Source organism: Callospermophilus lateralis, chromosome 7, assembly GCF_048772815.1.
Source record: "Callospermophilus lateralis isolate mCalLat2 chromosome 7, mCalLat2.hap1, whole genome shotgun sequence".
Classification (NCBI taxonomy): Eukaryota; Metazoa; Chordata; class Mammalia; order Rodentia; family Sciuridae; genus Callospermophilus; species Callospermophilus lateralis.
Genome location: NC_135311.1, coordinates 87,038,229 through 87,054,279, shown reverse-complemented (window position 1 = coordinate 87,054,279; position 16,051 = coordinate 87,038,229). Strand labels below are relative to the sequence as shown.

The 16,051-nt window shown below is 35.1% G+C and overlaps 1 protein-coding gene across 1 annotated transcript in view; it reads right to left on the bottom strand.

Moving 5' to 3' along the window:
• Nucleotides 1–13,048: 13,048 nt before the first annotated feature.
• Ptger3 (prostaglandin E receptor 3) overlaps nucleotides 13,049–16,051 on the bottom strand; it is a 70,237-nt gene continuing 67,234 nt past the window's right edge. Inside the window, exon 4 of the mRNA XM_076863720.2 lies at nucleotides 13,049–14,353. Coding sequence (XP_076719835.1) covers nucleotides 14,350–14,353 — 4 coding nt within the window. The 3' untranslated portion in view covers nucleotides 13,049–14,349. The remainder of the gene's footprint in view (nucleotides 14,354–16,051) is intronic.

Here is a 16,051-nt window from a genome sequence, read left to right as displayed (position 1 = left end):
TTCTAGTACAGAAAACAACAAGGCAAACATATAAACAAGAACAAATCACATATTAGAATAGGCCTGATGAAGGAAATGAATGACCTGAGATAGTAAATAACAGGAGGAACATTCCACAAATGGGATGATCAGGAAAGACTGTTTTGAGAAAGCTTTTAAGTTATTAAGCAAAGACAGAAACAGAGTTGTAGCATGTAAGGAAAAGAGTTGGATAGCACATGCAAAGGGCCTGGGATGGAAAAGATCCCTATGTCTGCTGAGTAATCAACAGACATATTTCTAAGAACTAGTACTATTAGAATATTAATAGTGAGCTAACTGAAATATGTGTTTTGCATGACTTATGAGTATTAGAGATGAAGAGAAATAAACAGTACTAAGATACTTTTTGGAAGTGCAGTCAATAGTACTTGTCACATTTACTTAACAACATCTTCATATAACAAATGAAAAATTGCCTGAAAGATTAGGATATGAACTAAAGCTCTTACACTAACTTCAGGAGGCAGTTATGACACCTACCTTCCTCAAGCCTTTTTCTACTGCAACATAATACCTATCTTTATTAATTAGGGTCAACATAGGTCTTATAAAGTCCTAAAAGTGTCCGGTTACAGTGAATCATGCCTGCAGTCCCAGCAGCTCAAGAGGCTGAGGCAGGAGAATCGTGAATTCAAAGCCAGCCTCAGCAAAACTGAGGTGCTAAGAAACTCAGTGAGACCCTGCCTCTAATAAAATACAAGGTTGGGAATGCAGCTTAGTGATTGAGTGCCCCAGAGTTCAATCCCCTGTACATACCCCCCAAACTAATCCTGAAAGTGGAAGTTTTTGCCCATCTAATGATTTTGAATTAGAATATGCTATATTATCTTGAACAACTTACAGATTTTCAGTTCACAAATCCATAACATTATTTCACTGAAAACGGTACCATATTTGACAAACACTCAAGGTACATTTCTTCTGCACAAATGACAAAATCCTCTTGTATTCCTTCCAGAAATGTGCTCTATTATTGGCCTTGCATGTGGAAAATTTTCTATTGATTAGAGCAGGAGTGTTGGCAATTCTCAGTCATGTGCTGCACCGACCTTAAGTTAAGTGGGGTAGTTCAAGTGACCAGCCTGTTTTTTCAGCTTTGCAAAAAATGTGCCCATATCTTCTCATATTTAAAATAGCCTGGTTGCTGATAAACTCCTACCCTGCCAAGTCAGTCAACCTGTGGGAAAAGAGTTAAGATAAGCAGGACTTGGAGACCCAAGCTGAACTAGAAGAAACTCTGCTCTTTTTTTCTTAATTATTATTATTATTTTTTTTAGTTGTAGTTGGACACAATACCTTTATTTTGTTTATTTATTTTTATGTGGTGCTGAGGATGGAACCCAGTGCTTCCCAGGTACTAGGCGAGTGCTCTACCACTGAGCTACAATCCCAGGCTCAGAAACCTGATCTTTTTAAATTCAGCATTTCTGCTGTTATTTTCTTCATTTGTATTCTATCTTTACTTCTGACCCACACCCATTTCTCTTCTTTTTCCATGCATGATAGGTTTGAACATCTTTACAATGTACTTCAAGTCAGCGTGGCATACTTGCTCTGGAAGTATTTGAGTTGCTGTGTGATTCCTTTCCCTGCTGCAGATTCTAGTGATGATCAAAGTTACTTTTAGTTTGACTTTTGGATAAGAATGATATGCAGCTGATTTCTCCCTGCCTGAGCCCCAACAGATCCATAAGTGCAAAAGAATCTTTGTCCTGTCCCCTGCCATGTGATGTCTCGGCTACTTTGGGACTCTGCCAGCAAGGAGGCCATCATCAGATGTGGCCCCCAGCAGAACCATGAGCCTAAATAAACCCCATTTCTTTATAAGCTAAGAAAAATTTCAAATTTATTTCCAAATCAAGAAAATAGGAAAGATGATACAGCTGGTAGAAAATGAGGAGATTATCATTCAATGGGACCTGGTTTTAACACTGTCTTTGTACCTCACTGGCCCTCTGAGCCATCATTTTCTCATCCACAAAGATTATAGAACCCTTAAGCTGGGTAGACCTGCTTTTCTTTCAGAAAAGATTTTATAAGGTTTCCTTTGTTAGGCTGCCCAAGTCTGCTGCAAAGAGTACTGTGATAGTTTGGCAGGGTTTTCCAGAACTGGGTGTGGTGGCCTCACTCTTGAACAAAACTGTCAGAGGGTTTTAACTTGTATCCTCACACCACTCCCCCCAGCAATACTGCAAAAGGACAGCAAGACCTTAGTTGCAGAAGTTGGAACTGAATCTTAAAGCTTTTAAATCACTCACCCAAATTCACATAGGTAGTAAGTGGAGTTTATGTACAAAACCAGTACTTCTGATTTCCAGTCTGATATCTTTTCTTCCTTTCACTATCATGGTTTTCTCTGTGTCTAGAAAAGCACTTTAGACTTTTCTTTTTACAGTAGAGTGCTGTTAAACAATACCTATATTTATTTTTAGTTATATAGTTGGGAATATGAAATTCTATTATTATCAAATAACTAAAACAAAGAAAAAGAATAAACATAGTTGAGGATTGCTATGGTTTGGATGTGAGGTGTCTCCCAAAAGCTCATGTGTGAGACAACAAAAGAAATGATTGGATCAGAAGGGCTTTAATCCAATCCGTGAATTAATCCCTGATGGGGATTAACTGAGTGGTAATTGAAGGCTGGTAGAGTGTGGCTGGAGGAGGTAGGGCATTGGGGATGTGCCTCTGTAGTATATATTTTGTATGTGGCAAGTGGAGCCCCTCTCTCTGCTTCCTAATCATCATGTGAGCTGCTTCCCTCTGCCACACTCTTCTGCCACGATGTTCTGCCTTACCTTGAGCCCCAAGGAATGGAGCCTGCTATCTATGGATTGAGACCTCTGAAATCATGTGCCCCCAAATAAACTTTTCCTCCTCTGCAATTGTTCTGGTTAAGTCTTTTAGTCACAGCAGTAAAAAAGCTGACTAAAACAAGGGTAAAAGAAGGTACTACAAATATGCTCTTTAAAATGATATTAAGATGAGTTGTCTTGTATAGTTGTATATTCTGGCCAAGAATAGCACAGTTTCAGAGAAATTTCATGCTTTCCTACATAGAGGAAAAGTAAATAAAGAAAGGTGCTATTTTTTTAAAAAAATCTCATCATTTTTAAAGAAATGTTTTCTTTTTTTAGGGGTGGTGAGCAAGGATTTAACACTAGGCCACTGAGCCACATCCCCAGCCCTATTTTGTATTTCATTTAAGAGTCAGGGTCTCACTGAGTTGCTAAGCATCTGGCTTTTGCTGAGGCTGGCTTTGAACTTGTGATGCTCCTGAGCTGGTTACAGGCATGCACCACCATGCCTGGCATGAAACATTTTCTAACATGGTACCATAGATAAGATTAAGATAGGATACAACAGATAGCATTAAGACTATTAAAATTCAGCAAGCTTTAAACTTTGGAAATATCTTGAAAATTACAGTGAAAACACAGGATTTGTAGTCAAGCAAAACTGTATTTGAGTTCTAACTCCACCGTATAAATCTATAACATTGGAAATGTCAGTTAAATGAGGTCCACTTTAGATATTTGCTTCAACTTCCTCATCTCTGAAATAGAAGTTTATAGTAACAATCTCACAGAAAATTGGCAATTCATATGAAATAGTGAATATAAAGCATCTATCCATTGTAAATGTAAAAAAAAGTGTTTTTTTTTTCTTTTTTTCCCTTTGCTTCATATAGGTTCTCTTAGAGCTGATTCCTATTTCTAAGTAATATATAATCAAGCGGACTTCATTAACTTAATAAGTACTTGAAGAAAGAGACAGAGAGAGAGAAAGAGGGAGAAAGAAAGAAAGAGGAAAGGAAAAGGAAGAAGGAAGAAGATGAAGAAGATAGGAAAGGAGGATTGAAGAAAGAAGTGGAGAGGGGCTGGGATTGTGGCTCAGCGGTAGAGCACTTGCCTAGCATGGGCGGGACCCGGGTTCGATCCTCAGCACCACATAAAAATAAAATGCATTGTGTTGTGTCCATCTACAGCAAAAAAAGTAAATATTTTTTAAAAAAAAGAAGAGGAGAGAGAGAAAGAGACAGAGAAGGAGGGAGGAAGGGATAAAAATCCTTACCAAGGAAAACAATACTAAAATCAGATGGACACATGTTATTTTCTCTGAATGACCTGATGTTCTTCTGTTAGCAGAGATGGAAAGCATTTGGAGATATTCATCCTTGTCTTTTACCAAGTAGAGATATAATAAATATAATTTCACTAACATTTCTGAACATATAACTACAAATTGATGATTAGTTCCCAAAGAAGAACTTCTTGGTTGAAATATTTTCTGTTCTCTTTGTTTTTATCCTTTATTCAAGGGTGGGGTTTTTTTTTACAGAAATATATTTTGGGATACTCTTCTCATCATTATGCACAATTATACATTTGTTTTTCAGACAATTGACCAGACATTTAATGTAAACCAGAGACAAAAAGAATTCCCAACACCCCATCTAGCCGTTGGGTCTTCATTAGACTTTTGCTCTTTATGGTATCTTAAGTACTTACTTCCACATTCACTGGAGAGAAGAGGTTTGGAGAAAAGAGGCTTGGGCAGCTACCTCCACTAAGGGTGAGGGTTAGTTTCTTACATAGTCTTGAATAATTAATAAAGTTTAAATTTTTTATAGGACAGGGTGAATGTTGGTGAATGGATCATATCCACATATCCCCTGTTTCCTACAATTGTCAGTATATAGAGAAATATTCTAAGTAATTGTACGCATTTATGATTAGGCCACCTTAGAGAACTATTTCAAGAAAACTATTTGTTCAGCTTTGTACTAGATTAACATCAGCTGGGTGTTGGGCAAAGACACTGTGACTTGCAAAACATAGCAAGGAGTGTTGGTACAAAAAGAACTTCAGAAATATGCTTAATGTTTCATTATTTTTCCAAAAACAGTTGCATCACTTCCTAGAACATTAGTACATTTCTTTCCAACCACTATTTTTCCTTTGAAAAAGTGGGGGTAGGGTACATAATTTATAGTTAGTGGATTTTTACTGGCACAACATAAATGTCAGGATCAGATTAGCAATATACGGATTAGAAACAAACATTGAACAATCTTCTGTGTGATTGCCAAGAGACCTCTCAGACACCAAGATGAATTCGTGCCAATAGTTGAAATTTGAAACCAAAGGAATATGTCTTTGATTCAGAACTCAGGATGAGATCTTCACTAGAGAATGAAATAGTTAACTGATCATTATGCTTTTTTGAAAGTTTATCTTAAGAATAATTTTGCCAGATCTTGAAGAACTTATGCCAACGCTCCCCAAATTAAATATAAAGAGAGGAAATAAATATATTAAATATAAAGAAAGGAAATGCTTCCAAACTTATTCTATGAAGTCAGTATTTCCCTGATACCCAACCTGATAAGAACACATGTAGGAACAAAAATTACAGACCAATATCCTTGATGAGTATAATTTAGAAAAATCCTTAGTAAAGCACTAGTAAACCAAATCTAACAACACATTAAAAAGATTTGACATTCCAGTCATGCAAGGATGGTTTAACATACCCAAATCAGTAATTGTGGTACACCACAAAAATAAAACCAAGGATAAAAAATCAAACAATAATCTCAAAAGTTGCAAAAAGAACCTTTGACAAATTCTACACCCCCTTATAATAACAACAGACCCTAAAGAAAAACTAGGAATAGGAGAAACTTATCTCAACAGGATAAAGACTGTCTACAGCAAATATAAAGTTAACATCATACTGAATAGGGAAAAATTGAAAGCATTTTCTCTAAAATCAGAAACAAGACAAGGATTTCCACTGTCACCACTCCTATTCAATACAGTACTTGAAATTCTAGCCAGAGCTATTATGCAAGAGAAAGAAAAAAAATGGATACAAATAGGAAAGAAAAGTCAAATTATCACTATTTGCAGATGATGTGATTCTACATTTATAAAACCCTAAAGGTTCTACAAGAAGACTTCTAGAGATAATAAATTCAGCAAAGTAGGAGGACACAAAAATCAATGTACAAAAATCAAAAGCTTTCCTATACACCAATAATGACTCTGCTAAGAAGGAAATCAGGAAAACAATTGTACTCAGAATAGCTTAAAAATTTGCCTAGGAATAAACCTAACCAAAGAGGTGAAAGACCTCTACAATTAAATTTATGAATAAAGAAACTGAAGAAGACAGTGAAAGATGGATACTTCCCAAATTCATTTATAGACATAATCAACATTGCTAAAATGGCCAAATTACCAGAAGTGGTCTACAGACTCAATACAATACGCTTCAAAATGTCAAAGACATTTTTCACATAACTGGAAAAAACAATCCTAAAATTCATATGGAAGATCAAAAGGCCCAGAATAGCCAAAGCAATTCCAAACAAAAAGAGAAAGAGGCATCACAATATCTGATTTCAAAATATACTACAAAATCATTGTGACAAAACAGCATTATATTTATATTAAAACAGAAATATAGGTCAGTGGAGTAGAATAAAACACAGAGACAAACCCGCATACCTACAGTGACTTGATTCTTGACAAGGTGCCAAAAACATAACTTGGAGAAAACAGCCTATTTAATAACAGGTGCTAGGAAAATTGGTGTTCCATATGTAACATAATGAACTAGATTCACATCAGATACAGAGAAGAAAAATACAAATGTAGTCTCCACCAACAAGTTATAAACTCAACAATGCTTTAGCAAAAGAGAAGGTTTCTTGGAGGAAATGGTCCTTGAGCTAGAGCCAGGTCAGGGTTAGTCATGCAGTGAGGAGTATGGAGCAGAGCACAGCAGCAGGAGACTGCAATTCAGCATTGCTAGAAAACAAGATGACAGTGGGAAAGAAGATCAGAGGCAAGGCCAAGACACGAATGTAGAAAGCTCAGTGGATGGGTTAAGTTGTTTTAATTTTGTTCCTAAAGGTCATGGAAAAATATGAAAGGTGCTAAGGGAATAACAAAGATTTTCATTTTATTAACATAATTTTACTCTAGCAGCAGTTGCGGAAAATGATCTGAGATCCCAAAATCAAAAGCAGGATGCCCATTATTGAAGTAATTCAGATGGGAAATGATGGAAGCTGAGGTTTAGACCATGACAGAAAAGAAGGAAAGCCAGGATTGAGAGAAACTTTTAGTACTAAATATATGCAGATATATAGAAACAAGTTTAACTCCATTTTTTCCTCTTTTTTTTCAGTCTTTTAAAGAATGCTTTTCCCCCATTCCCTTCATATCTTCTTAGTATGACATTTACCTAATTTTGTCTGAAAACCTATTTCTTAGCCTTTACTATTAGAGCAGCAGTAGCTGCTACCAAAAATAACAGTCAGACCAGGTGCTCGCCCATAATCCCAGCAGCTTGGGAGCCAGTGGCGGGAGGACGGCAAGTTTATAGCCAGCTTCAGCAACTTTGCAAGGCCTTAAGCAACTTGGCAAGACCCTGTCTTAGAATAAAAAATAATAAAAAATTAAGAGGGCTAGGGAGGTGGCTCAGTAGTTAAGCACCTCTGGGTTCAATCCCTGGTACCACACACACACACACACACACACACACAAAACAAAACAAAAACCAAAAGAAAAAAAAACTGAGCAAGTATTTATGGAGCACATATTATCAAACCATACTTTATCCAATCACACAACAAATTTTATCATCTCTTGATGTTTTAGCCTTTAATTTTCATTAAAAATCTTTGTTTAGTTTTATCTGGTATATTGGAATTTTCAGCAAATATTTTCTTCTGCCATTCTTTGGCCATAGCATTTTAGTGCATACTACTTAGTTCTCATTTCTTTTATAACTCTAAGGCATTTAAAGGGATTTAGCGTTTAAGTTATAAATCAAATCAATAAAAATGTTTGACTACAACTATAATCAGGAATCAACAAAGACTATAATTATTTATTTACTAAGGTTCTGGTATACTTATTTCTGATTGAAAAGAGAACACTATACTTTTTTCAAGGAAGCAAAAAGTTGTATATATAAATAATGTCATTTTATTCCATAGGCTATATATCTTCTGCAATACCTTCATTTGCCTATAGGTATAGAGTTAAAATTAGCTTCTATGCCAACGTAAGAAATAGCACAGCTGCCTAAAAGAAAAGTTAATTGATATGTAAGCTTATTTGTTTATGTATTTATTTCAGAACTGGGTCCTACCATGTTGTCCTGGCTGTCCTTGAACTCCCAGACTCAAGCAATCCTCCTGCCTCAGCTTCCAAAGTAGATGGGACTACAGGTGCAAGCCTCTGCACCAAGATACAGATTTAAATCTCATTTTCCTAACAGCAATTCCACGTATATGTGTGTATATGAGTTTGTGTGTTTTCATTCAAGAAGTCTAAAAATGGCTTCATTGTGCTTTCTAAATTTTGAAGACTGACCAAATACCACAATGTCAAAGAGGAAAAGCAAACAGAAATCAACTGTCAAATAAATGTCATTCTCATCTAGTTGTCTTAACTCATCATCTAGTTGTCTTAAGCATAGCTCGAATGTGTTTCAGTCATGCCATGTAGACTACCCATCATTCCTCACTGAGCAATTTCTGTGTGCTTAGACCTGACTGTGCTACACCTTATAGGTAGATGTTTAAGGAACAGATCCTGCCCACAAGAAGCAAAAAATTACTATTTTTTAAACAATACAAAAACAATTAAATATATGTGTGTAGAGACAATTTTATGATGTTAACATATGTATATATTTACATATATATCATATAAGTTATTTTGGAATAAAAAAAATTCAGAAAATGAAGATAAAGCCTTAAAACATGAATGAAACAGAGAAACACTGTTACTTATAGCATGAGCCTAGAGATACTTTGAAGTTAGTTTTAATCCAGTAAAACCTGGATTAATGAAAAGTAGAAGCACAGATTTTTAAAACAGCAATTAAACATTTTAATCATTGTTAAGTAAAAGTATAATGAACAAGTATAAAATATATACAGACTCTTAAGATACTACAAATGGCAATTATCCTAGCACAGGTTTTTTAAATATATTTCTAACTACTGAGGTTGTTGAAAAATTTTTGTTCTGTTAAGTAATTTATATTAACTTTTAATAACTTTTTCTCATCATTTACTTGATTTTTAAAAAGTTTTCCTTGTAGATAATAAAAAGGTAGATCAATTCAAATCTGAATTTTCATATGTTTTGCAGACCATGATAAATAACTATAAGACACATACCTGCATGTACATATAAAAGACAAATCACCTCATAGTGAGGTAGGGAGGGGGAGCATGGGAGGATTAGAAGAGGGGTGGGAAGGAAAGGGAGGGGGCAGGGGATTAGAAAGGGCAGTGGAATGTCATGGACATCATTATCCAAAGTACATGTATGAAGACTCGAATTGGGTGTCAACATACTTTATATATAAACAGATATATGAAAAATTGTGGTATATATGTGTAATAAGAACTGTAATGCAAAAAAAAAAAACCCAAAGCACATGTATAAAGGCATGAATTGGTGTGAACATACTCTATATGCAAAGATATGAAAAATTGTACTCTATATATGTAATAAGAATTGTAATGCATTCCACTATCGTGTATTAAAAAAATAAAATCAATAAAAAAAGACAAATCTCTCTGTTCAGTTTGTTGGCCCATTTATTGATTGGGTTATTTGTTTGTTTTGTTTTATTTTTTTGGTGTTAAGATTTATGAGTTCTTTATATATCCTAGAGATTAGTGCTCTATCTGATGTGTATGTGGTAAAAATTTGCTCTCTATTCACCTCACTGTTTCTTTTGCTAAGAAGAGGCTTTTTCGTTTGAATCCATCCCATTTATTGAGTCTTAATTTTATTTCTTGTGCTATAGGAGTCTTATTAAGGAAGTCGGGGTCTAATCTGACATGATAGAGATTTGGGCCAAAAAAACAAATACCAAATGTCTTCTTTGATATAAGTATATTGATTCATGATGGGGTTGGGGGTGAGCATTGGAAGATTAGACAAACACTAGATAGGGCAAAGGTGTGGGAGGGGAGGGAGGGAGCATTGGGGTAGGAAAGATGGTGGAACCAGATGGACATCATTACCCTAAGTATATGTATGAAGACACAAATGGTGTAACTCTACTTTATGTACAACCAGAGACATGAAACATTGTGCTATATATGTGTAATATGAATTGTAATACATTCTGCTGTCATATATAACAAATTAGAATAAACAAAACAAAACAAAAAGACAAATCACTCTACTTTCCTCCGTTTTGTGAGAATTTGGATAATGATAGCTTCTGGTAAGAGCCTGAGCTCCTGACCCTAACACTGCCTGTTTTCTTACCTGGCCCAGTTCTGAGATCTGGGCAGGACTTGGCCTATCTTGCACATTAGCCTGCCCCATCTCACTTGGGAGCAGCACAACTGGGCTCTTTGTTTTCTTCCACATTGGTTTGCATTAGTGCTGAATGAAAGCACCAGAGTTGTTGTAGGATAGAGGTTGGAGTCTGGAGCTCATTTCTTCCAGTGCCAAGTCTTAGGTCTAAACATACACAGAAGGTATTATATGTGTACAGTCGGGAACCATGTCTCCATAGCCCACTTACAAGCATAACAGTGTTCCAGGTTTCGTATGTATATTCCATGGAGTGTTACACTAATTACTGTAATAACATTAAAACTGGGTGTCAGCCACCTTTCTCTATATGTGACATTTTGGGGTAGAGTTCCTATGGAACTCATCTTATAGACTATTAGTTCTAGCCTCATTATAATCTCATTATATAATGATGAGATTCTGTGTTTACTAAAGAATGGAAATGAAGGTGAAGGCACTTTTTAGTAAGTGTGCTGCTAAAACATGATCCAGAATATTGGAGTACATATATGACAGAATCTTTTATTTTAGGTGAACTTACTGTGCAGTGGATATGTTTCTATGCATTACAAATAAAAATATCCTTTTAATTTAAATTTAATTCTTCTTTGAACATAAACTGCTCTAAAAACTAAAATCAACTTAAAAATGTACCAGAAGTATTTTATACTGACATATATTTTTCTGTACATCAGATTTTGAACTATCTTTGCCAATCATTGTTTTCCAATTATTTCATTACGTACTTCTTTACACAAATAGCTTTAATAAACACTATTATATTAAACTGAATGTAATTATTCATCATTACCATGATGTGACTTTTTAAAAATTTTAAAAAATATTTTAATATTTATTTTTTGATTTTTTTAGGTGGACACAATATCTTTATTTTTATGTGGTGCTGAGGATCGAACCCATTGCCTCACACATGCCAGGCGAACGTGCTACCACTTGAGCCACATCCCCAGCCCCTATGATGTGACATTTCTAAATCAAAAATTTCCCAATTTCAGCAATATTATGGAAACAAAGTGCTTTCTATCATATTCGTTTGAATTTTAGGTTGTTTATCTTGTATATAAATATTACCTTTGCTAATAATTTACTAAGGAAATAGCATCTTTCTAGGAGTCAGACACTATACTAGTGCTAAGATATTTATGAAGAAAATATAAGAAAAGGGTCTCTAATCCACCATGAACTAGAATTTTGTCAAGGGAAATGGAATATTTAAAGAAAAATGCAATATCATCAAATTAGTACCATGTAGAGTTGGGGATAGAGGTGACAGAGAACGAAGTACTTAAATTACCCAAGGCCTAAGAGCAAGGTAAGATTTGAACATGTGGAAGGTAGGTAGGTTTTGCACTAGCCAAAATAATTATGGGACATTATAAATAGGAATAGTACACAGGATTTTGAGGTGGATTCTGTCCATGACATTTACATCCACCAGTCATGAAGCCAGTCCATTGTTGAAACTGTGAGCTCATTAAATAGTTGGAGATAAGTCTGAATTAAAAATTCATTCTTGCAAATATTTAACTGAGTAAGTACGTGTGTTACATGTACCTTATATACATTATCACAATAACCCTACAGGTAAGTAGCATCATCTTCCTTTTATAGATTAGTTGATTGAAACTCAATGAGATTAACTTTCTCAGGGTCATAGAGTTTATGAGTGACATAGCCATATTTAAATCCAAGTTTGATTCCAAAACCCATCCTTTTACTGCTGCATCACTTTGTCTTTTTTTATTCACTGCATCTTTAGTCAGCTCTTTATTCAAAATAAACTGTCCAAAATTACTTGAACTTATGTAATCAAACAGATTTTTAAGAGTTTTTGCAGCAGACTTATTTTTTTCTCTTCTGCAACAGGTTTCTTTTCAGCTGTTGGTTTCTTGGCAGGTGCAGCCTTTTCCCCCACAGGCTTCTTCTGCTTAACACCAACAGCCTTCTTTCCCTGATTCTTTATCACAGGTTTTTTGCCTGCTCAGCCCTCTTCTGATATTTTTTATCTGATTTAGCAGCTGCTGCAGCTGCTGCTGCTACTTTATGTGATTCTTAAGAAGAATAGCACTTAGCAAATATTATATCCCACTGTGCTGCAGGAAGAGCAATACCCCTGGAATCAATAAAACTGGAGCTTGAATCTAATTTCTTATTATATGAACAATGAGACATAGGCAAACCCTCTATAAATGGTCATCTTTTGTAATAATAAAGTAATAAATACATGACAGCAAGATAATGACACAGATGATCCATGGGGAAATATAAGTAAACAGTAGTGTTATAGTTTGGATCTTACACACATCCCCAAAGTACCATAGGCTAAAGGTGTGTCACCAGCCTGTGTACTTTTGAAAGGTGGTGGAATCTTTAGGGAATGGAAACAAATGGGAGGAAGTTAGGTCATAGGGGCATGCCCTTGAAATGCATATTAGGATTCTGGTCTCTTCCTCTCTGTCTCTTTCTCTTTGCTTCCTGGATATCATAAGATGACCAGCTTCGCTATATCACCTGCTCCCCACCATGATGTTCTGCCATGGCACAGATGAAAGTATGGGTACAAGTGACCATAGACTGAAACCATAAGACAAAATTAAATTTTATTTCCTTTTAGCAAGTTTTCTGAGGTATTTTGTCACAGTGACAGATGTCTAACACAAGGAACACAGATAATTGGAGGCAAAATCTATGTGTTTCATAAAATCCATTGAACTTAAACCTAAAGAATTATGTACAGCGTAAGATTGGTGCTAGTTAAAACGATTTCAAATGTAGGCTTGAAAGAAAATATGTAGTTTATAGCTAATTCATAACTGGTTCAGCTTTTTGAGAAAAATTACTCTGATGTCCTCAGAGGTGAAAACATGGTAAACCTGTGATGCACTCAGTGAACAGGGTCGGGGGAGCAGAGGCAGAAATGGGGGGACAGCAAGGAAGACACATTGATTGGATTTAAAAGCAGGTGAAGGCATGTCAGTTGAAAGCTATTAAATGACTCAACATATTTTTTAAAAGTCCACGGAATTTTTTATTGCAATACAAAGAAGATCCTTTTATTTCACAAAAAAGTAACAAAACTTGATGCAGAATAACTGTCATTTATTAATTTTGCCTCTTTGTAGGCTGCCTGAGAAGAAACTATAAGAAATCTCAAATTGATAGTTTGATTCAAAAGTAAGATAAAAATGAAGATCTAACTAGAAGGCTATGAATGAATTTATTTTTTATTGCTCTAACTGAATAACCTGATAGCCTCCTAATTGTTTATGACACATCAAGGATGTCCTTAGCTGCATCAATCCTTTGTCTTTAAAAGCAAAGAAATAGCAATTAAGCAATCCTGAATTACTTAATGACCTATAACCAGAATTTAAACTGAAGAATGTTTATTTCTAAACTAAGCCCAGAGGGATACTACATCTCCACAGAGACCCTCCTGCCCTCACTAGGCTTGTTTTCTGTCTCATTAAGTTCATGTCCTCTTAATAGAATTCTTGCTCTCCATGTGTTGACTTTTCACTGTCAAAATATACACTGATTTTTCAAATTCATATTGCAAAATCAAAATCATTATAAAATGAACAGCTGTCCACCTTAGTTAAAATTCAGATAAATGTTTGAAGTTGGAGGAAGCTCCTGAAATGTGAGTCATTCTTTTGCTTATCTTTTCCATAAATCGTCCTCTGTAGAATCCTACTCAGTTTCTTCAAGCTTGCTCAGAATCTTCCAAGAAATAAATTTAACATTTGGAGGCATTGGTTATAACAATAAAACTGCTCTCCATGTGTATTACTGATAAGAAAAAAAAACACTGAAATATAAAAATGAGAAAAAATAAAGATACAGTCCAAAAACCATAATATTCTTCATGGGTGGAAAGAAATGCACAGACTCAGGGAAGCAGGAATTGTGCTAGAAGTCCAGCTCTGTTCTTTCATTATCTGTTAGAATATAGAGAGAAAGATGCAATAAACTCTGATAAGGATAATATTTAAAATTTTGTATATGGTATAAGGAGCAAGATATGAGTAAGTAATACATATGCCTTATGCAGCTAAAACATTCTTATTTGAAATAATTATGTGCATTTTATAAACAAAAGCAATTATATGAGTATATCAAATGACAAATAAACTTGTCATAAAACAAGCCCCAACAAGTATAAAACTATCATCTAAAAAGAAATAAGGAAGAGGGCAAAGTAAATATGATGTTTCTCTCATTAATCCCACAAAGTGTGTTATTTGTTTGTTTGTTTTTTGTTTATTTATTTATTTATTTTATTGGGGATTGAACTCAGGGGCATTCCATCACTGAGCCACATGCCCACCCCCATTTTGTATTTCATTTAGAGACAAGGTCTCACTGAGTTGCTTAGTGCCTCGCCCTGGTTGAGGCTGGCTTTGAACTCACCAACTTCCTGTCTCAACTTCCCAAGCTGCTAGGATTACAGGCATGTGCCACCGTGCCTGGCTTGATATTTATATTTTAAGATAATATAAAGTGCTGGTTAGAGTGAAGCAAAGCAGAAACTCTGATACATTGCTTATGAAATTTTAAACCTCTGATAATTATTTTGGAAAGCAGTCTGATAACATGTATCTGAGTAGTGGAAATAGCACTTAGTAAAGCTTCCTTTCTTTCTAATTACATTTTATTCTTTAAAGTCTTCTTATGGCAAAAACAAAAATCGGAAATACTAACTACACCTCTGCATTTGACCTCTGCCAATGCAGTACTATTTTGATGGTGCCAAATGTGACCACAGATTATGGTTAAGGAAACTATAGTACACTCTTGATAGACCCAAATAAATTTTAAAGTAGCTTTACAAAGAATTCGCAAATAGTCAAAGAAATATTTATATTAAACGAAATAAGAACAAGATTCAAAAGTGCATATATAATGTCATAATCATATAGAACAAATCAAGAAAAGTACAGGGGAAAAAAAGAACACAAAAAATATACTAATATAGATAGATTTTGCTTGAGTAGTGGAAATAGCATTTAGTAAGCATCCTTTCTTTCTAATTATTTTCATTTTCCAAAGTTTCCATAATAGAACCTGGCTTATTTTTCATAATGCAGGGAAAGTACAATAAGGTTGACTTTGGAAAATTAAAGGCAGCATTAAAGTGAACCTACCTCCCCGCAAAAAAAAAAAAAAAGAAGAACGAGATGGGAACCAGGCTTCCTTCTTTTCCCTGCACTCCCCACCCCAGGGGAATCTGCCTTGATAGCAAAAACAGTGCTAGGTACATGTGTTCATATCTCACAGATATTTAAAAAAAAAAAAAGGGTGCAGGATTCTAAAGGTCAGTTGAGCGAAAATTTGTATTGGCCTCGTGATTTTCAACCTGTTTCCCAGAATCAGCCAGCTTATTCTCACCATGTAGGCCTAGCTACCTATCTCCATGGAAAAACACATTCAATTCTTCCCCTGAAAAACAGAAGTGACTATCTCTCTCTTGCTCTGATCATGGGAGGACAAACAGGCAAGGCAATTAAGCTGCTAAAGTGTCCACACTCATAATAACCACTGTACGAGTAAAGGAGTTAGCATACCTGACAATAACCAAAAAATGAAATAATGTGAGCATATTTTCTTTCCATTAAAACAAAAAGGTCAAATTATTT